Raw genomic sequence first — 23,168 nt, 5'->3', positions numbered from 1 at the left:
TGCGGATGGACAATGTCTCAGCAGTTCGGTATGTGAACCACTTAGGGGGTCTGCGGTCAAGAGCCCTTGCGGACCTGGCGAAAGACTTTTGGGATTATTGTCTCGCTCATCAAGTCTCGGTTCAGGCGGAATACCTGCCGGGTCGGGCCAATCAGGTGGCGGATTGGCACTCGAGATATCTCCGAGACTCCAGCCTGTGGAAGCTGGATGTTCAAGTGTTCTGCTGGCTGGCGGCGTGCTGGGGTCCGTTTTCCATAGACCTGTTTGCGTCCCGTCTGGACTTCCAGCTTCCGAGGTTCTTCAGCTGGAGACCGGATCCTTTGGCGGAAGCGACGGATGCGTTCCTCCAAGACTGGAGTCAGGAGCGGCCGTATGCCTTCCCGCCTTTCTCCATGATACTACGGGCCGCGGCCCAGATTCGCCGGCAGGTGACGGACGTGGTGATGGCGACGCCCGTTTGGAGGTCGCAAGTGTGGTTTCCAGTTCTTCTGGAACTTTCCTGGGATTCTCCAATCCTACTCCCCCGGCTTCCTCGTCTTCTCCTCAATCCAGACGGGGTCCCTCACCATCTCCTCCAGGGTTCTCTCCGCCTCATGGCATGGAGGCTTTCAGGCAACGTTGGTCGCTCCCTGGCCTTTCGAACTCAGCTCAGCATTTTTTGTCCAAGGCCTGGGCGGGCAGCACCGCCAAGATGTATAGATCAGCTTGGACCAGGTGGGTTCGTTGGTGTCTTCGACGGGGTTTGGATCCCATGGTCGCAGGCCTCGTTCCTATCCTGAATTTTCTTGCAGAACTCTCTACCGCCGGCTTGGCATACCGGACGATTAATACGATACGTTCCGCCATATCAGCGGCTCATGTGCAGATAGATGGAGTGGCGGTTGGGGAGCATCCCCTGGTATGTCGACTCCTTAGAGGAGTGCGTCTGGCTTTACCGCCGGAGCCACGGTATTCCGTCCTGTGGGATGTTAACGTGGTGTTGAACCTTTTTCTTTCCTGGCAGCCTAACAAGTATCTTTCCTTAAAAGAACTGTCAGCTAAACTGGCGATGCTCTTGTGTTTAGTATCTTGTCGCAGAGTGTCTGATGTGCGTGCCCTGGATGTCACGGCGAGAGCGTTCTCCCCGGATGGGGTGACCTTTACCGTGGGTCGACGCACGAAATTGGCTACGAGGTCTATTTCCTATCCGGCATTTGCAGATGCCCCCAAGTTGTGTGTGGTACAGTGTTTGAAAACCTATGAGGATGTTACAATGGAACTTCGCCCTCCGGGCGAACAGCAGTTGCTGATTGCGCTGCGCAAGCCGCACAAGGCTGTCTCTTCCCCCACCATAGCCCGGTGGGTGCGTTGGGTAATGCAGGAAGCTGGTATTGATACGAGGCAGTTCGGAGCTCACTCAGCAAGAGGGGCCATGGCCTCGAAATCTTTTGCCCTTGGGGCACGATTGGAAGACCTCATGCGCACGGCGGATTGGTCTTCGGATTCCACCTTCAAACGGTTCTATTTTAAGCCAGTGGTGGATATTGCTAGTTTGGTGGTGAACAAGCTTTAAACAAGCATAATCTGAAGCCTCCGGTCCTGACATAGAATCGAAATTTGCCTAGTGTAGTAACGGTAAGTTTCAATTCTATTAAGGACACGGCGGCGAGGATTATCCCACCCATACCTCCTGCGGAGATCCCGCCCGTACTGGAGTAAGTAATCCGTTTTCCGACTTGCAGTATGGTCACTGTTTTTCTTGGGTTGCATGTCGATGACTTGATACTCTGCTTTGTTGATTTGCCTTCAGGCTTAAGCGGTATGGTTTAGCTCACGCTGTTCTTTTTTCCGCCAGGGAATGATGGTGCGAAAAGAGATGCTTGAGACTTTGGCCTGACTCGCCACGAAGAAAGAGGAGGAGTTCGTTGGTTGGACGCCTTATATTGGGGTTTATGGACACTAAAGAAGGACTGCCTAAATGTTCATCTCATGGGATTTGTAGTTATTAAACGATGTTATTACAATGTTTTCTGATATTCCTATGTTGGGAATACTAAAAAAAAATTCAAGTTTTGATGCTTTTCTGGCTGCTGTGCGATGTGATGTTAATAAACAGCGAAGAGAGAAAAGCATAATCCTCGCCTCCGTGTCCTTAATAGAATTGAAACTTACCGTTACTACACTAGGCAAATTTCGACTCTGACCACAACTGTGATTTTGTTATGTGAAATTCTGCAAATTTTGTAGGTGTGAAATATCACTCTTTTGTTTTTTGGGGTGTCCGACTACAGTGGGAAATGCCTTTCGGGAGACACATTTTTTCTTCAAGCAAATGCACTTGCTATTATTTTTTGAGAATTTTGATGTGAGGTATCCGAAACCATGAAAATAATTTCCACAAATGTTGACGAAAAAAATGCAGATTTGTACGCCCCTACTTCTAACTTAATATTTAAGAAAGACTGGTTTAAGAAGTATGACACCTTCCTTATTAAGAAAAAGAAAAAAGAAAAGTACAAGGTCACATTCTTATTTTTTTATACGGATATAGTAATTCACAATAAGTGCCCTTAACGACAGTTTTGACTAATCTCTTGAACGCCCATAACCCACTCCTCCCAAAAAACAAGGGAATTCACAGATGTGGCATTTAATAATGTAAATAATACACAAATATGCTTTTGGTGGTGGAGAGGTATAACAATTGTAACCGAAACAATGTCTGATCAGGAAAAGCAAGATATGACAGATATCGAATTTTCAATTTTGGAACAATTATAGTGCTTTCACATATACAACATAAATGTATAAATAAAATGCATATTTTTTTTAGCACTTATTGCACCACTAGCCATGTCCAAGGTGTCCAAAAATTACCATTTCAATCTTTTCATGATAAGGAGTCAATGTGTTTTGCGGACAGTATGTTCAATTAAAGCTCTGAAGAAACTGAAGGCTGACCGAACCAAAACTAGTGCGGTCAATGTTATTCAGCAAGCTCCAAATTGTGGAGTACCTCTCGTTTACAGCAAAATCAGTGCACTCATGTATTCCACTGAGGAGGAGAATTAGGTCACAGTTCATTAACTTATTGGTCATTTTAGAGTTATTTTTTTTACAGGCCGTCAGGAAATAAAGTTTGACCATTATAGAAGCCTAAACAGTTCACCAATGGTCAGCGGACTAATGAATTTATGATCAATATACTTATTTCAAAATTGAAAATACTAATATTAGTTGTATCCAGCTTTTCCAGATTAGGCAGAATTATATAACGATTTGTGGCTGCTCTCCACCAACAAAAGCACATTTTGATGTCATGTATAATTAAAATTGTTAGTGATGGCTACTGACCTGGTGGCTAGTAGCCGCGCAAGGACAGAGGGTTATCCCTTTGATTAATTAGAACCCACAGTGACTTTTTACGCAGTGGCATTTACACTGAATGTGGTAGCAGTGGATGGAAATCGAAAAAGGTGCCTTCCGTGTAAATGTAAGAGTTTCAAAGTAGGCTGTATTGTTCCTCACAACTTGTGAAATGTATCAACATTGACAGCACCGAACACACAGACATTCATTTTGGTCCTTACTTCCCCATTCCTTTGGCTGTTACATGGTCATCAGAGTGGCTGTTGGATACAGCGTCTGGTTTTTAATTTCTCAATCCGTTATGGCTTTATAAATAAACATTTCATAACATTGGCTTCAAACACAATGTAAACGTAGCAGAATAGGCCAAAGATTTTTGCTTTGCTGAGGGCAAGTTCAAAACTAAATTCAGTGGGATTAACAGAAATATTTAATTGGCCCACTTTGGCTTTGTCTACTGGCATGAAAATCTGATGACAAAACTGCAGTCTCCCTTCCTCATCTGCCTCAGGTACAGAGGTTGATCACAGAAACATAAGCTTGCCTCCCTAATGCCCATACATTTCTTAATGCTCTGCTTTGAACATTAGAGTATATTCCACTGTATCGATTAATCATGGCAGGTATGTTCCTCCCAGATATTTTAGACAATCTGAATAAATTAGAGTATCCCCCCCAAATGAATTAAGCTAGGCACAACTTTATACCGTGGGATGGATAAACAAATTATTTGGATCTTATCTGCACTATTGTCTATAAAAATTAATACTGAGGGACTAAATTGTGGACATACAATTACTACAAATTTAGGAATGTTGTTAATAGGGGAATTTAAATTCTCACCCGCCAGCTCAGAGACTCCAACATTGTTGGTACAAGTCCTACATTACAGAAATTTAAATATGCCTTGTTTTCTATAGTGGGCTAGGGGATCACCTTGGGTTGCCGGAAGTTAGGGTAATTACTTGACTACTAGGAGTTGGCATTTTGTTTAGTATATATTTGCATGATGCATTATTGATAGAAGTTTGTTTTACATTGCACCCTCTTTTTATGTTTCTTCACCATCAGCAACACATTTTTGTAATTAACGCAATTATTTATAGTGGACATGTGATGAGCCTGCCAAAACCCACAGATGTGGGTGAAAAGTCTGGTATGTATGCTCGCCCTCACTACAATTTCTTTCTTTGCACTTTAATCGGTAAAGATGGAATCATAAGTAAAATATAATTTTGTAGTTTATGGAGTAAGTACTACATGCACTGGGTACCTCAGCATTGTTCTTTTCCTTTGACTGTGGGAGAACACAAGTTTGGAATGAGCAACAATTCTCAAGAATGTATAGGGGTTGCATGTTGCTGTGCTGTTCTCAGACATAGGTTTAATCAACAATTCTCAGGAATATATATATTTATATATATATATATATATATATATATATATATTCCAAAACTTCTCCGTTTGGGGAGCCCCCGACCCTTCAGGGCGGCCTCTGAAACCGGGCACGGAGAGCCCCGGCTGAATTCCACACAGTGAAGCACAAAAGCAGAGGCCCTTTCCAAATTTCAGAAAGCATTTAATGAAACGAAAGGCACAAAAGTCCTGTAACCCAACTAGTTTCGGCCGGGTAGCCTTAATCATGGACAGGAAATGACATGCTTAGTGTTAGTGCCTGCATTTTATTGGCGTTTCCGTGGTCACCTGATAAGTAAAATATCAAAGTCCCAGAATGCACCATAACATAAGAGTCAGAGATGGAAAGTTCGTTATGTTTGCTGATAGTGTAATACACTGTTCAGCACTCTGATGCATTCAAAATGGTTCACATTATTAATCCAAGTGGTAATCTTTGCAGGATTCCAAAATAAAAGGCAAATGCGCAAATAACGTCCTGCTCCATTAAAATGCCTCTGTCATCTGAAGGATTGGAAGGGGAGTCAGCCCCCACCCAAATCCCTTCCAGCGCTGCCGTTCGTGTTCCATAATGGCATTACCTCAGTGGGTCAAGCAGCAGCGTGTGGGTCATGCTCCTTCCATAAATCCATTCCAAAACTTCTCCGTTTGGGGAGCCCCCGAGGGCGGCCTCTGAAACCGGGCACGGAGAGCCCCAGCTGAATTCCACACAGTGAAGCACAAAAGCAGAGGCCCTTTCCAAATTTCAGAAAGCATTTAATGAAACGAAAGGCACAAAAGTCCTGTAACCCAACTAGTTTCGGCCGGGTAGCCTTAATCATGGACAGGAAATGACATGCTTAGTGTTAGTGCCTGCATTTTATTGGCGTTTCCGTGGTCACCTGATAAGTAAAATATCAAAGTCCCAGAATGCACCATAACATAAGAGTCAGAGATGGAAAGTTCGTTATGTTTGCTGATAGTGTAATACACTGTTCAGCACTCTGATGCATTCAAAATGGTTCACATTATTAATCCAAGTGGTAATCTTTGCAGGATTCCAAAATAAAAGGCAAATGCGCAAATAACGTCCTGCTCCATTAAAATGCCTCTGTCATCTGAAGGATTGGAAGGGGAGTCAGCCCCCATCCAAATCCCTTCCAGCGCTGCCGTTCGTGTTCCATAATGGCATTACCTCAGTGGGTCAAGCAGCAGCGTGTGGGTCATGCTCCTTCCATAAATCCATTCCAAAACTTCTCCGTTTGGGGAGCCCCCGACCCTTCAGGGCGGCCTCTGAAACCGGGCACGGAGAGCCCCGGCTGAATTCCACACAGTGAAGCACAAAAGCAGAGGCCCTTTCCAAATTTCAGAAAGCATTTAATGAAACGAAAGGCACAAAAGTCCTGTAACCCAACTAGTTTCGGCCGGGTAGCCTTAATCATGGACAGGAAATGACATGCTTAGTGTTAGTGCCTGCATTTTATTGGCGTTTCCGTGGTCACCTGATAAGTAAAATATCAAAGTCCCAGAATGCACCATAACATAAGAGTCAGAGATGGAAAGTTCGTTATGTTTGCTGATAGTGTAATACACTGTTCAGCACTCTGATGCATTCAAAATGGTTCACATTATTAATCCAAGTGGTAATCTTTGCAGGATTCCAAAATAAAAGGCAAATGCGCAAATAACGTCCTGCTCCATTAAAATGCCTCTGTCATCTGAAGGATTGGAAGGGGAGTCAGCCCCCACCCAAATCCCTTCCAGCGCTGCCGTTCGTGTTCCATAATGGCATTACCTCAGTGGGTCAAGCAGCAGCGTGTGGGTCATGCTCCTTCCATAAATCCATTCCAAAACTTCTCCGTTTGGGGAGCCCCCGACCCTTCAGGGCGGCCTCTGAAACCGGGCACGGAGAGCCCCGGCTGAATTCCACACAGTGAAGCACAAAAGCAGAGGCCCTTTCCAAATTTCAGAAAGCATTTAATGAAACGAAAGGCACAAAAGTCCTGTAACCCAACTAGTTTCGGCCGGGTAGCCTTAATCATGGACAGGAAATGACATGCTTAGTGTTAGTGCCTGCATTTTATTGGCGTTTCCGTGGTCACCTGATAAGTAAAATATCAAAGTCCCAGAATGCACCATAACATAAGAGTCAGAGATGGAAAGTTCGTTATGTTTGCTGATAGTGTAATACACTGTTCAGCACTCTGATGCATTCAATATATTATATATATATATATAGAGGATCCATGACTGGCGCTGTGGTGATCTCAAGAATATATAGAAGTTGCATGACTATTGTTGTGGTGTTCTGGGATATTGGTTTAATTAACAATTCTCAAGAATATAAAGAGGTTGCATGACCCATGATGCCGTGTCCTCACAGAAGTTTAATCAAGAATCCTCAAGAATATACAGCAGTCCCATGACTACCGCTGTGATGATCTTGGACAAAAGTTTAATTAACAATTCGCAAGAGTATATTGGGGTTGCATGACTCGGACTGTGGAGGTCTCGGATACAGGTTTAATACAAAATTCTCAAGAACATAAAGAGGGTGCTTAACTCACATAGTGGTAATAGCAGACATTTGTTTGAGCAGAAATTCTCATGAATATAAAGAGGTTGCATGACTCACGTGCTGGTGGTCTCCGACACATCTTGTAGAGGCAGCAGCATGAGCAGGTAAAGCACAAAATGACGGTTACAACAAATATCACGAAGATTGTGATTCCTACAGCAACGAATGTGCCAAAACTGAGAAAAAAACCAGAAATACAACATAAATCGAATGTCCTTTTTTTTTACTCATGAGAACTGCAAATGCAATGGTTAATAAAAAACGATTGAAATCCTCTTCTTGCAAATAAGCAACAAAAGAGCTACAAACATATTTAGGTAATTGAATTTAAGTAAGCCAAATCCCAAGATGTTAGGGAGAAAATACATTTTTCTGATAATTGTGTAATATCAAGGAGAATCTGAATGGTTTCTGTACTTTGGTTTCCCAAGGGATCAATTAACCGCATATTAGCTCACAATGTGTGAGTCAAGAGTCAGGTGGTTCTGCATCAGCATCAAGAGCATATAAATAATAAACCAAAAACGGAGCGCCAATGGACAGTAGCCAGTAGGAATCTTGAAGGCTAGACGACAGAAAACATTTAAATAAAAATAGCCTATCAGCAATCTTTAATTTCTGTATTTCTCATAAACACTGGCGTCCTGACTCATAGTGCAGGTTATCAGTCTGTCACATAGCGGCAGCTAGACCAAAATCAGACATTGTGTGCATTAACTTGCTGACTCAGTCTGATGACAGGTTTGCCTGTCCTTCCCAGGACCACACTGTCAATTCTGCGATGAAGTGAGGCAACCACTCCAAGATGAGACCACAGTCTTCAGTGAAACAGGGAGGACATATTTCATTATTTTGGGGATGGGAGAACATTCTGGTCATTGCTTTTAGAGGCATGTACTGCACACAGGGGCATAGTATACACTTGCTAAAGAACAGTTGACAATTGCCAACCCCAAGTACAATGTAACCTGGTCTCAGTCACTACTCTCCTCCCTCCTGGTGTATACAACCACCTGCTATGTCCTTTGTCCTCCTTCTCCCCTTCTTTTTCCACCACTCGTGTTTGTCTACTTTTTTCACACATTCCAAAAAAGGTGTTTCCTGGAGCACAGACCCAGACACGCAGATCAGGGAGCATCCAGAAAATGCACATTTGAATATTCATCCTAGCACTAAATTACTCTGGATTTTCCTACATCGACAAAAAAAAAATGTAAATTAAAAAAAAAAAGGGAAACATTTAGTTTGGAGTTTGATGCATTTGTGGAGCCACTGTGGGGTTGCGGCAAATGTTTCTTCTTTATCACTGTACCCTAGTACTTTACGTTGTCCTACAAGTGAGGGTACACAGATGAAGGAAGGTAACGAGTTCACTGACATTTGATAACCCTATGGGCCAAACATACATAAGCTTTGATGACAAACCCATATATTGTTTTGTAAGGCATACAAGTACAGTATGCAAACCGCAGTAATTCATTAAAATCTTATAAAAGTGAATGGAATGATACTTGGTTCTTCCAATTTGTGTTCGTCAAAAGGGAAGGGTTATCAAACAGGTTAGCTTGATAATGTCTATTTTAGTTGCCCATATTTCCTAAACAACACATTAGGAGCATCATATAGACAAGCGCCACTGTAAGAATGCAGAAATGTGCTAAGAGTAGGCGACTTGTAATAGAACGATTTGACTGAATCAGGTGAATCTAAGACGATAAATTACTTAAGCAAGAGTAAACGGAGTTGGTACATTATGTTATGTATAAGTGCCCACAATTAAAAGATAAGTATAGGAATCCATAGGTAATTGATGGTGACAAGGTACCCCGCCCTGGTTCCAGAAATAAAATTTCCTCTAATCTTGTTGTTTTAGCACCCACAGATCATTATTTATGAATTTAAGTGGTTCGTCCTTAAATCAAGCTGCGCAATATAGGCCGTAAAATGATCTAATAATCTGTGAAGCAGTCCATGCCAATAGGACTGCGTCTTCTGCATATTGCAGCACTGGGACAGGACCTTTATCTACCTGTGCCATATCTTTCTCATTCAACAACAAGAAACTCTCCAGGCCGTTAATATATAGAGGAAAGGTGCCAAGACGCACCCTGACGTTCTCCTCTATTTTGAATATCCCATTTGGTCCATTTGATAAGTGGTAATACATAGGATTTAAGTTCTTTTCAGAGGCAAATTCTAGTTGCTCGCAGTTTTTAATAGAATGAGGGCAGATCTGTGAAAGAAAGTAAAGGAAAACTCTGTCTCTGGTGTTAAATTACAAATCACCGTAAAATCAGAATATAGCCCGATCACCACCATCTTCAGAACGACAGATTGTAGAAGCGTAAAATAGATATATGAAATACAGGAGTCCTGGGAACGTCCCACTCCTGAGAGTGGCAAAATGCCAGGAGACCAGTGCCCAAGGGCAGATCCAAAAGTGCAATGAAACTGCAACAGTTCCTCCTTCCCCCTTTACAAAGCCCTCTAAAATCATGTTGTCAGGCAGGGATTTGGCATAAACATTGCCTTTCCATTCGCAAAGTGCTTGGACCGACGTTGACGTAAGCACTTCTAGAAATCCCTTGTCAAAAAGATCACAAATATGTGCAGCATTTACAGAACACGAGAAAATAATTAAACTGAATATTGCACTGTTTGCAACTGAATAAGGCACAGATCCCTTTCTCAGGAACCACATGAAACCACTTTATTTAAGGCTCAAAGAAAAAATAAATCATAATTCCTGCAGCACTTTGAATATTTGATACAGGAAGGTTGATGTTTTGCTATACCACAACAAAGTGATCATTTAACCAAAGTTAAGCCCTCCGAATCAGGTCAAGCTCAGAATACAACCAAAATTAATCCAGCCCCCAGGTCATATCCAACGACTCTACCCCGACTTCAAATCTTGACGCAGCCCCAAGAGCCAAGATTGCGGCTCGCAGAAATATCCATCTCCCTCCTGATGCCTGCCCTTATGTAGTCATCCTTACCGGAGTTACTGAAATTCCCCCATCAGAAGTAGAATCTTACCAGGCCCTAAAAAACAAAGTATGCCACTGGTTGTCTGAAAACCACCCCCTTCCGCCCAACATACCAAGCAATATTTTAATGGTAGAGAGAACCCCGTGGGTGGGAGGTAACAGAAAAAATCTACAAGGGGACTGAGTTGTGGTCACCTTCGAGAACACTGAAGTTGTAGATTATATATGTAGCATTGGAGCCCCTAGATACCAAGCAAGTACTGTAACCGCTAGGCCTCTTTCCTACTTCTATCTACCAGGAAACCAAGTAGACAACAGATGGAGTTGGTTAAAGAGGCCACAAGATTTCAAACCTAGATTGAGTTTTAACCCCCCATGGGAAATGCAACCTCATGGTTGGGAGGAGGGGGACGTTGAATGGAACCTGGTTAGGAGAAGAAGAGGTAGACCGCGCCAAGGAGGTCTCTTTGTTGGCTCACAACACACTCAACCTCATTATTATCACCAGTTTGCAAATGGGCAAGATAACTTTTACCACTTCCCAACTGCTAACCGCTATGAAGGTCTGTCAACCACGGACTGGTTGACTGACAAACACAGGATTCCCCAATTGGTCGGAGGCATCATATCACCTCTATCCAACGGCGAAAGGATACTAGCACGCTGGACTCGCAAAAGTTAAATTTATCTCCAACTTCTGATAAGGGCCCTGTTGTTGGCGAGAGCAGGGGAATGTCTACCTTGCCCAATCCTGATATGCCAAACTGTAAAATTCTTACCTGGAATGTGGCGGGATTAAATGCTAAGACTTCAGACCCCATATGGCAGGGGTATGTAAAACAACACGACATCTTGGCTTTCCAAGAAACATGGGATACATCAACTAGCTTCTCATTGGATGGTTTTTGCAGCTTTTCTACTCCAGCAGTTTCGGGCGCAAGAGGGAGAGCCAAGGGTGGCCTACTCACATTGTGTTCACTGAATTTGGTGGGGGTTTTTAAAAAACTAGATCCAGCACCCATGAACACGTTAATTGTGGAGTGGACTATCTCAGATTCGCATATCCTATTGCTTATTAATTTTTATAATTCCTGGGAGGTTTCTTTTGTGAATGAGCACCTGACCTCCCTGCTAGACTTCCTGTCAGTCTATAGACAAGATTGCATTTCCGTCCCAGAGATGGTTATCCTGGGTGATTTTAATATTCACCCCTGCGAGGGGGATTGTTACAATGATAGATATGGGGGATTACCGGTCGAGGGCATTCCCCACTTTGAACATACGAAGGAGGGTGAGGGCCTCGAGACCTTTCTTGCGAACTTAAATCTATTCGAACTAGGCCAGGGAAACAACGAGTCTAGAGCGCCTACTTTTATCGGGAGAGACGCTAACACTGTCATTGATTACATCTTCGTATCAGCAGGGGTCTTAGTAAAGGCACGGGAGTACAGGGTTGTAACTGCCACCTTTAGCGACCATAACTCCGTTCTCCTAACGCTGGACCTAGACTGCTTCCGGATTGGCAGAATGACAGGTGTGCCTGCTTCTAGAGATCTGTCGACTAAGGACCAGGGAAGGCGGATAAAGTGGGAGAAGATTGTCCCCGATCAATTCTTCCAAATATTAGCACAGGAATCTGAGGCAAACATGGCAGTTTGCTTAGAACCAACTTCCCTGGGTTCCGACGTAGTGGCCGCCTATGTGGATATATGCGCAAGGATTTCCAAGAACCTGGAGTCAAGGAACGGTGCGCAAGGCAGTAAGAACATCCATAAATGGTTCAATAAGGAATGCTAGCAAACGCATAGCGCCTTGTTGAAAGCACTAAAACATAGACCCAGAGATAGGTCATTAGTGGCAAACCTAAGAAAAGAATATAAAACTGCACTTATCAAGCGCAAGACCCAAATCAAGGAGGAAGCTTGGGAAAGTTTACTAGCCATTGACGTATTGAGAGACAGCAAAAAGTTTTGGGCCATTGTTAATCAGCCTTTTTTTACCGAGGATGGGAAAACTGATATGGACTGTGTGATTGAAGATGATAGATGGCTTTAACACTTCAAACAGATTTATGAATCCACGGTTCCAATTCCCCCAGTTAGTGCTCACGCTTCAATTAACATGGACGTGGAATTTAACATCACTGAGGTAGAAAGGGCGATCAAAAACACAAGCAAACACAAGGCCCCCGGACCAGATGGGGTCCCTGCCGATCTCTACATTCAGTATCCGCAATTCTGGTAAAAAATATTAACAAATGTCTTTAATGCGATACCATCGGCTGGTTTCCCTTCTTCCTGGTCGACCTCTATTATTGTTCCCATTTTTAAGAAGGGGAACAGGGGGGACCCTGCGTGCTATAGGCCAATCTCCTTGTTGGACTCTGCCGTTAAGATCCTGGGCAGAGTCATCCTACAAAGACTTGGGGATTGGCTTGAGGAGAGCGGGGTTCTCTCCGATCTGCAGTATGGTTTTAGAGCACATAGGGGGACCATGGACCAATGCTTAAACCTTCACCTTATTATTAGCAAATACACTGTGGTGAAGGGGGGGCTTCTTTATTTAGGGTTCATGGACTTATCCTCTGCTTTTGATTTGGTTAATCGTTCAAAACTATGGATTATTTTGCGGGATTTGGGTTTGGACACTACCTTGGTTAATTTTTTGCACGATCTCCATCAGAATTTGTTTGCTTCTGTCAGGGTAACAAGGGAAGGTAGATGTACTGCGAAGTTTAGGTCAGGGAGAGGGGTCAGACAAGGTTGCATCCTGGCCCCTCTCCTTTTTACACTCTACATCAATTCCCTGGGGAAATCCCTGAATTCAGCTACTCTGGACGTGCCGCGTATGGGAGGGTCACCTATTCCGGTCCTCCTATACGCGGACGATGCCGTCCTCATAGCTCGCACAGGTACGGGCCTACAAAGACTGTTAGATCACTTCGGAGCGTTTATGGAAGCTTTGGATCTAAAGACCAATACAGCAAAATCCCATGTCATGGTCACGGGCTCACTTAAGAAAAACATGAAGCTTAAAACCTTTAGTTGCAACAAAACTTCCATCTCGAGGGTACCCTTTTTTTTGTTATTTAGGCGTCACTTTTGACGAAAGAGGAACTTGGGGTGCACAGCTGAAACTGAAGGAAAATGGAGTTACTAGATCTACCACAGCTCTCATGCATTTTCCCAAAAGACTTGGTTCGAGACCTATGGAGGCCATGACTCCTATCTATAAATCCAAATGTGTAGCAATTGCATCTTACCGGGCAGATATTTGGGGCTATGTTTCAGCCCCAGGCATCCAAATCATAGAAAATAACTTTATACGAGCCCTGTTGTCACTCCCAAAGTCATCTCCCACATATTCAATCCATAATGAAATGGGCTTGGGATACATCACTGACCTCCTAAAAATGTCCCCACTGCTATGCTGGGTCAAAACTTGGACAAATGAGGAGATCACGTTGAATCACCGCATACTCAAAGACTGTATGGCCTTGGAAAAAGCACACAGCATACCTTGGTTGGCGTATGTTAGAGCGGCATGCGCGAGGCTAGGGCGTCCGGACATGTACTCTTTACCACAGAGCCTCAAGAAAGAGGATGTAGGGTGGGTCAAGCAGCATTTTCGAAATGTGTTGGAGACAGAGAGGGAAGAGGTTGAGCTTAGTAAGCCAATGGTGAGGTCAATATATCAACTTTCTTCCTCCTTGGCTATGGAACCTTACCTAAAATACGTAACCAAACCATACCACCGTTTTCTCTTAATAAGGTTTAGGTTCAACCTGATACATCTCGTGCTTGGTTCCTATACAAAGTGGGGTACTCCAGAAAATACCCCACCCTGCACCTGTGATTGTTTTTCTACACAGGATACGCTTCATTTAGTAATGCTTTGCGAACACTACTTGGTGGCCCGTAAAAAATTCCTGTTTCCAATCTTGAAAGACCTAAACATTGGTCAGGTGAGGCCCGCCCTCTTACACCTCCAGATGCTTAATTCAGTACAGGTCACATATGGTGTAGCTTGCTTTCTGGTAGCAGCTGCCAGACTAAATAAAATAAGACTTTCCCAGACAAATAACCACCAAACCTGATATTTTGTTAAAATACGTGTCGGGGAAATGTGTCAAACATACTGGGAAGTGGCGCTTTAGGTGAGTTTAGGTTGCTTAGTATCCATTCTCTGTATCTATCGTTTTTAAAATTGTTTTTAAAAAAATAAGATCTTTTTAAACACCTTTTTAATGAACTTACAAAGGATCTGCAATCATGTGTAAACTTGTTTAATTGTAATTTTATTATTGTATTATGAATTGTGTATTGCTTTTATGGTTTTAATTAACCGAAATAAAGATATTTGACTGACAAAAAAAAACAACCATCTCAATCAGTGCTGTGACATCTTTTAGCTAACAAGGTACAGATGACGTCCTGTGGCATGCATCACTGCTATGAGAAATAAAAGCAACAGCTAAACATTATTAAACAGCATCTGTTCCAAAATAAGACTTGAAGACACTTTATTTGAAACAGATTTTCAATTGCTACCTATTATTAACAGATGTGTGAGTTTTTTTGTGTGTGCAATAAGCAGTCTTCTTGCCTGATTATCACGGCATGAGAATGCCACAGCATAGGTGCAAGTATGGAGAATGACCTAAAAGTAACCATCAGAGGCCTAAAGTGGTGAAATATTGAGCCGGGTCTCTCGTAACATCGGACAGGTTCTTCACTGCTTCAGTTTGTCTCAATAAAGTAATGGGAATTTACAGAATGCAGCTGCTAGATAGAATTTCAATCTTAGTAAATTTGATAAAATCTCTTTGCACCTTAGGTAATTTCACTAGCTTCCTGTTCAGGAAAGATGTGAATTCAAGGCTCTGTGTCTTTTGTCACAAAGCTATCTTCCAAAAGCATTGTGCTAACAACATCTCCAAATTGTTCAAAATACACCCCTACTTGATCCCTCAAGAAGCCCTCCTAGGCTCTCTTAATCCTCTTGTTGTGCCTAAATTTTGGAGGGTTAGATTTGGAGATCGCATCTTCTCTGTGGTTACTGCACAGGCCCGGTACAAACTTTTTACTGTCTTACGGATCGACCCAAATCATTTAGCATTTTGGTAGGCTCTAAAAACAAATCTGTTTAAATAACCGAAACAGACTCCTATTTTAATTTCTTTGGTGCTACAACACCTCTAGGTAATAGCATGCTCAATTAACTAATAATAGTAGATTGTACACAAGGAGAAGGCAGGTTTATCTGCCTCAATGGGAGCCAATAAAGATCTACTGAGTGGTGGGAAAAAAGATCCAATTTCCATACCTACACCTCTTATGGCTAAATGTGCACTTGGAGTAGCATTTTAAGCTGGAAGGTCATCAATCCCAGATAAAAGATTTGCTGTAATCTTATCTGAAACCAACAAAGGCCTTGGTGGCAGCGTCTTGCCTTAAAGCGATTAAACCAAGACTGTCTGCCTGAGAAAACATAGTTAAATCTGAACCTAGAAACCTACATGAAGTTCAGTCTATAACCTACTTTTTCATCTAACTAACCAGGATTTAAGTAGACCAACAAGGATTTAAGTAGACCAACACTAAATTCCTGAAAATCGCTATACTTTTACAAATGCACAACCTCTGGAGGTCTGATTGTTTTAGTTTTCCTCAGGCTATAAATGATAGGTTTTATACCCTGAACAATCTGCCAACATCCTGGTCTTAAACTGTCCAAGCAACAGGCACTCTCACTTCTGGCCTCTACTCTTTAGAACTCACTTTCACATTTCAATTCGTCTTTCAACCACATACAAAATTCTACAATTGGCATTTGACATTTTATCTTCTGACCTGTTGCTACTCCTCTTTAAAAATGAAAAATTATATATGTTTCAAGTATGGTGACATGACAAGCATGGGAGGAGGACATGGGTCGGCCGTTACATGACAAGGAGTGGGAACAAGTTATAGAATACCCCAAAAAGCGCCCCAGAAACGCACGCTTCAAGAAATTACAATTTAACCCCTTACACAGGGCATACTTAACACCAGAGCGCCTGCACCGCTTCTATCCAGATACGCAATTCCTCTGCCCTGATGCTTGGCTCCAGCAGCAGACTTCAAACACATGTTCTAGGGGTGCCCCACACTACAGCAGTACTGGGATTACATTCATGAGACGCTCCGTGCAACCACGGACGTCCCAGGAGTCAAGTCATGGGAGGCGTGTGCATAGGCGTGTTTAGAAGACGAAAAACTGATGAAGTACAGGTCTGATTCATGTCACTCTATCCTCATCCTGGCAAAAAGAAGAATCGCCATGCATTGGCGAGCCCCAGAGGGACCCCCAGCGGAGGCCTGGGTGGGAGCAGTTAAGAAATGGGGTGCAGCAGAAGAGGAAGCGATACGGGAAGTGAAAGGAACACGCAAACGTCATATTTCCATGGAATGGGCGCAACTACTGTACCAATTTAGCCAACAAACCTAACGAAGCACCCCAAACCCAGGCAACCCCCATCACACCAATAGGAACCCTTGAAGGGCATACCGAAGGGGTACGCATACGAACCAGGGACGCCCCATAGAATCTCTTACATATGAACACGACCCTTGAATCAATCACCCAGTTCAACACCCAGATTACCAGTTGGAGATGCAGGCCAGCAGTTTGGTATCGACATTAGTTGGTAGAGGAAATAGCCCAATCAAGAGGATAGCAAATCACAGCTCCCAAGGACACCAAAGGCAGCTCCTGCACCAGGGTACATGTTTATAGGCATTTTACCTAAAACACACAACCAATGTAGATTACCATAATATGCCTATACTCCCAGGTCAGTAGAGATGATCAGTGGCTATTAGGGGGCTCATTAGGATCGCGGACAGACTTGCGTCCGTCCGCGACCCCAGAGTAGGCGGGAACCTCCGCATGGCTTGCGGAGTTCCCTCCTGTGAAATTAGGATGTGACCGCCACCCTGGCGGTCACATCCTCTATTTTTTACCATTGCGTCGGGTGCGGCTTCAAGCTGCACCCGCCGCAATGGTAAAAATGCATACATTGCATTTGTATGCAGAAAGCGGCAGGCACCGCACGGGTATCATAGGTACTCCCCATGTGCACCCCCCCTTCACCCAGGGGGCCCGCAACGGGCCCCTGCAGTGAAGTTCCACATGCTTTTCCACGGCGGAAAACCCGCCGCGGAAAAGCATGTTTTAAACCCCATCTTAATATGGCTGGCGGCGTCTGAGTGACACCGCCACCATATTAGAGCTTTTCCGCCGTGGTTGTAAGCCAACCGTAGCGGAAAAGCAGCGGACTGAAACCAGGACCCACCAGCCATCCTAATGTGGCGGTGGGTCTTTGGTGGGTCCGCAGCGGATTTTCCGCATCCTCCGGGCCGGCGGTGGCTTCCGCCGGCCCAGAGGATGCGGAAAATCCGCTATCCTAATGAGCCCCTAAGTATGGAGATCACCACCAATGTACGATCAACTGCCAAATCCATGTCAGTCTACTGAAGGATATACTTCACGTATGAATCTGTGCTTCTCTGTATCTTAATTGTTAAAATCTAATAAACAAATGTAAAAGACGTTTCAAGTATGGTGATTTGGGCATTAAACATAATTAAAATATTTACAAGGAATACAAAAGAATCATTTTCAGACCAGTCATGCCAGAATGAAAAATAACAAAATCCCTTCTCGGTTTGGGGTCCTTTGTTAGACATTCATGCTTCAATTCATTATCAATTACTGGACATACTTAGATAATGTCATTTTTGGCATGTTAAATGACAAACATGCCTCGGAATGACTTGACGTGGACTGGTTCTTTGCCATGTTGGAAAACAGAATGGGACAGACAAAAAATGACATTACAGCTTTTCAACATTGTAATAGCCAAGTGCTCACTGTGTACAAAGGCACAATATCACAGCACATGTGGCGATAATCTAGGAGGCAAAGTACACTTGAAGAAAAAAATCATGAGGAAATAAACAGATTGTCCGCTCTGGCAGCAGATTCTTTTTCAGCCTTCTCGTGTATCCAAAAACAAGTCTCATTATTCTAAAACTGGAAACCAATTCTCTGATGATGTGTGAGAATTCTGCTGCTAGAATACAATGTTTTCCATACAAAAAATACACCAAGTGACAATCGGCCCGACTGGAATGTGCTGTCGGGGGTCTTGGCTCCTGCAACAACTGACAACGCATTTTTTTGTTTTTCTCTTTCTATGTATTAACTTGCAGTACAAACACAACACAATTTAACAATATGTTTGCAAAACGTACAGTCACTGTACATCCCTTTAAAGTCTGGCATTTGAGGTGACCCAGGACATTAGTTTACTCTGCAGTATAATATTATCTATTTAGAATTTTTAAGCAGAGTTCAAAGTTCAGCCCTCCTTGCCCCTTTAAAGCCAGCGTATGCCGTGTAACCAATGTAATGCGATCATCTTTAACAAGAATTGGAAAGTCAATAGGTCATGTCTTTGTGACTTTTGGCCATGCCAATGGTTTTTAGTCAGCTATAAAAACAAGCATTGGCATCGCCAATAGGTCTCGCCTTTGGGACCTATTAAGTGTTTAGCCATGCAACAGTTGATGTTGTTGCACCAAGGATATTGTGCTGCATAACTAAATACTTATAAGGTCCCAAAGGTGAGACCTATTGGCTATACCAATGCTTGTTTAAACAAAGTAGGGGAATGTTTGCGTTCCTTTTAGATAAGACTAGTTGTGACACCGGTTTGGTTAATGAGGCAATAAAACTCCTTTGTTAATGAGCTTCTAGTAGTCTTCCGTGGAAAGAAGCAAATTGGGCTGCATACGGATGCCAGCTAACATAATTGAAATACTAGAAAATACAAAGTCACTTAACTTTGATTACTCTCTCATGAATGCAGACATTGTTTAATGCCAACTTTAAGAGGGCATTGTTCGAGACATTCACTCGTTAAGGGCTTGCGGTCCCAACAAGATCTCGACCTGAGCCAGAGCCGAACTTCAGGTTCGAGTCTGAATCTTTCAGTGGCTCGCCAAGTGTAGTTATTATGACAGCATGTCAGCAGAGATACTATGTTCCAGTCCTTAAATTTAATTTGACTGCTTAATGCATTCTTGGAATGGTCTGTGTGAATGGCTGGAGTTGAACCAGTTGAAGTGAAGTGCATGTTTAAATTAAGTTTATAAAGGAAAAACCATTACAGGACGTTTGGGAGTCCCCGGGAGATGGTGTCTTCTGGTAACAGATATTTACTAGCTACATCTGACTTTAGAAATAGTCCATGTAAGAAAATAAGGTTTAAGTGTTACAAGGCTTTCATGTACTGTTGAACAATTTCATAGCAAACATCACACACCCATTTGTTGATTATCACTTCAATATTATGCATATGAGTATCAACATCAATGGCTTTATTATAACCACTCTGTCTCAGCCCCATTAGAGTATCATTTTCATCATTTTGCATTGAAACGCTATAGAGTCTCGATAAATACGTAAAGAATACAAATTACACTAATTTTATCATCCTTAGTGGGATGAACAGTAGAGTGCTCTTCACAAAATAACGCAAAACACAAATAACCAAAAGTGGTGTGCAGGAATCTGAGGTACTTTACCTGTGAGGATATACCCAACAGGTGCTTCAGCGATGCCATCACAACATACCATTGAATCTGTTGCAGGCGGCAGTAGGATGAGCATTGTCAGGACCACTGTTCTGTGGGTCAGGAATTCAGAAAGAAAACCCATTGCAAAGGCAACAAACCTGAAGCCAACACTCTGAAAACCCATTAGATAAGAAAAATGTCCATACTCGGGCGACAAATCTGCCCATCAAGGATTACGAATAGCCCCTAAATCTGTAATTGCCACACTGGCACATTGCTAACTGAAAAAAGAAAATTATGCATTCGGCATGTGGAAAAAAGTGCAGAACGGTCTGGCAACTGGGTCACGCTACCCGTTGCCTTTACGATGTGTAAAGTTGTGTGCTTGGATGGGGTTACTGCTACCCCTTTGCAAACGAAACAGAGGCGCAATGTCAAGCACATCTGTGGGGAACAAAAGCAACTGACATTTACTTAATTAAGAAGGCAGAAGGAGGCGCACTTTTCTTTCCAGATTGTGTTGATGTGTTTCTCCTCCAGTCGCAGTTCGCAGATCAAAAGGCAACAATTAAATAGCAACCTGCTCTGTTTTTCTCTAGACTACTGATGCTGTGATCCAGGACGCTTGCATATCGATGTACTAGTCAGCCCATGGCCTGCAGCTGGTCTTTGAAAGTGACCTAGATTGAACTACTACTGGCATTTGGTTCAATGTTCAATGTAAACAACAAGGACCCCCTGTTCAAATACTGAATTTGTAATGCAGGGAAATAGACAATATGCGAAAAAGGAAAACACAATGGATGATATAGCTAGGGAAAAGGGCAGTATGTAAAGCACAACAACCAATTAAAAATTACAAGTTCAATTTATTTATAAAAAAATACATCATCATCTTAAAAAACAATCAATGCAATGTTTATACAAAAATTCACAAAATTATGTATGAGGGGAATATTTGTAATTAGAGACATCTAATGGTCATGCTTAACTCCTATCTAACAATCAACCTAATGAACACAAGATAGGTGTTCTCTATTTGTTCTCGGATAAATCCAACATCTGTTTTCTTGGCGGAACTGTATCTCACCTGGCTAGGAGTGTTAGTCTGAAAAAGATGCATCTATTAGCTATATTGACCGTTCGGTTATGTGAATCTAATTTCTGTAAAGATGATTAGGTAAGACTAAAGAGAAGAGGTTTTATGTCCGTGTAGGCATCCTTTATAAATGGGAAACCCCCGCCAGATATTGGCCCAAGTGCACACAAGCCAACAACACTAAGGTGTAAACTACCTATGACTGTTGCTTTATAGATGAGACCTCCTGGCGTCATCCATACCCTGGCAATTCCCCTGTTTGGGTATAATTACTGCTCAAATATATATTACCTAGTCTGTACCAGTTGTAGCTATAATTTGTAGCTGCTCCGTGTAGGGATTTCTTTGTTATGTAAGCACAGCAATATGTTATGGACTGTTGATTGTTTGATAGGAGTTAAGCATGACCATTAGATGTCTCTAATTTATTTTATATATGTTTTACAGATTGAATGTGGCTCCTGATGAAGGCGTTTTGTTAACGCTGAAACGCGCGTCGATGCTTTTTATTGTTCGCCACCAATGTCTTTTATATGTTTTTGTGTATAACTGTGTTACAAATATTCCCCTCATACATAATTTTGTGAATTTTTGTATAAACATTGCATTGATTGTTTTTTAAGATGATGTATTTTTTTATAAATAAATCGAACTTGTAATTTTTAATTGGTTGTTGTGCTTTACATACTGCCCTTTTCCCTAGCTATATCATCCATTGTGTTTTCCTTTTTCGCATATTTGGTTCAATGTTTGCTTGCCATTAATTCCTGACTACATATTGAATTGTGCTTTTTGCGATATTGATTGCACGTTTATTCTGCAGACCTCGCGTACGAAATATCTTGTGCATCAACTGGGGTTTGACTCCCAGTATAAACAAGCAACAAAAGCTGTAAAGTCATTAGTAACAGGATACTGGATGCCTGTAGACGCTGAGGGCACCACTTAAAGGGGTTTCATTGGAGCGCAGCCATAAGTCCATGTACAGCGTTTACCTTACGGGAGCGATCAGCGGCAGGCGTGATAATGGCTAACAGATGGTGCTGCTGCTCGTTCCCGCAAGATAAATGCTGTACATGCACGAGTGCTCATTGGAAACAGTGCAGTACATGCACGAGATTCCAAGAAAGTACGGAGTGATTCCAAGAGGTCACTCCAAAGCAGCACTTGCAGGCTGCGTAGGCGAAACCTACAAATGGCATTGACACGGTCATCTGCATCCTTTTTCTAGGCATGCCTACCACGCATGCGCGTTCCTACAAAATGTGAGCACTTTTCTTTGTCACCAATCAGGGTTGGATCAGTAACTAAAAAGAAAATAAAACACGTAAAAGCACTTTTTTTTTTTAAGGCAGGTGAGTGGGGGACCCAGAAGTAACACAAAGAAATGAAGAGAACAAATGGGCTAATGCAAGAGGGAGGGGGCAAGGAGAAGCAGTCAGGCACAGACAGCAACACGGAGTGCAGAGTGAGACGTACATGAGGTAGACGGGCCAAAAACACACACACGTACTAGAAAGGAGCACTTCACACAAAAGATAAAAGTAGGTCATTTTTAGGTCTCGCGTCCTATCAATGCGCATGCACATTGAGCGGAGCGAGAATTCAAGTGCTCAAAATACTCGTGAAACCACGGGGTTTTTGGTGTGGTTTTCTTCGAGTTCACGTGGCCACAGGCACGCGCTTTTGGGCCATAAACTTCCACGGCCATCTGTTCCCCAGCTCCAGCACCTCCCCTCTCTCTCCCTGCACACAGCCTTACTTGCATTTCTCCTCCCCCTCCCCAGCCAGCTTCCCCCAGGTCGTAGCAGCACTCCTCCCACACCTTTGAAGTGAAGCTTAGCTTCACTTCAAAGGCCCCTGCTGCTTCACACCCTCATCGCCGCTATCCCCGCTCGGCCCCCTCCCCTGCCCGCCGTGTCGCATTTCTCCTCCCCCTCCCTGCCTTCCCTCCGTCTTGTTATAAATTTGAAGCATTGTAAATTCGGCTGATGTTGAAAGCCGTTTTGATTTTCGTAATTGAAATTATACCATTGGAGTTTCTTTTGCTGCAAAACACACATTGCTTCCCCGCCGTGTCGCATTTCTCCTCCCCCCTTCCCTTCTCTGCCTTCCCTCCGTCTTGTTATAAATTT

At 43.0% G+C, this 23,168-nt stretch overlaps 1 protein-coding gene across 2 annotated transcripts in view; it reads right to left on the bottom strand.

The window, feature by feature from the left end:
- The window catches only part of SHISA5 (shisa family member 5), a 299,801-nt gene that overhangs the window by 37,371 nt on the left and 239,262 nt on the right, over window positions 1-23,168 (bottom strand). For both annotated transcript variants that reach the window (XM_086938925.1, XM_086938924.1), the window contains one exon: window positions 7,379-7,497. In XM_086938925.1, coding sequence (XP_086795051.1) covers window positions 7,379-7,497 — 119 coding nt within the window. The remainder of the gene's footprint in view (window positions 1-7,378; window positions 7,498-23,168) is intronic.

The sequence above is a fragment of the Lissotriton vulgaris genome, chromosome 9 (assembly GCF_964263255.1).
Source record: "Lissotriton vulgaris chromosome 9, aLisVul1.2, whole genome shotgun sequence".
Lineage (NCBI taxonomy): Eukaryota > Metazoa > Chordata > Amphibia > Caudata > Salamandridae > Lissotriton > Lissotriton vulgaris.
This window is presented reverse-complemented; position numbering and strand designations above follow the sequence as displayed.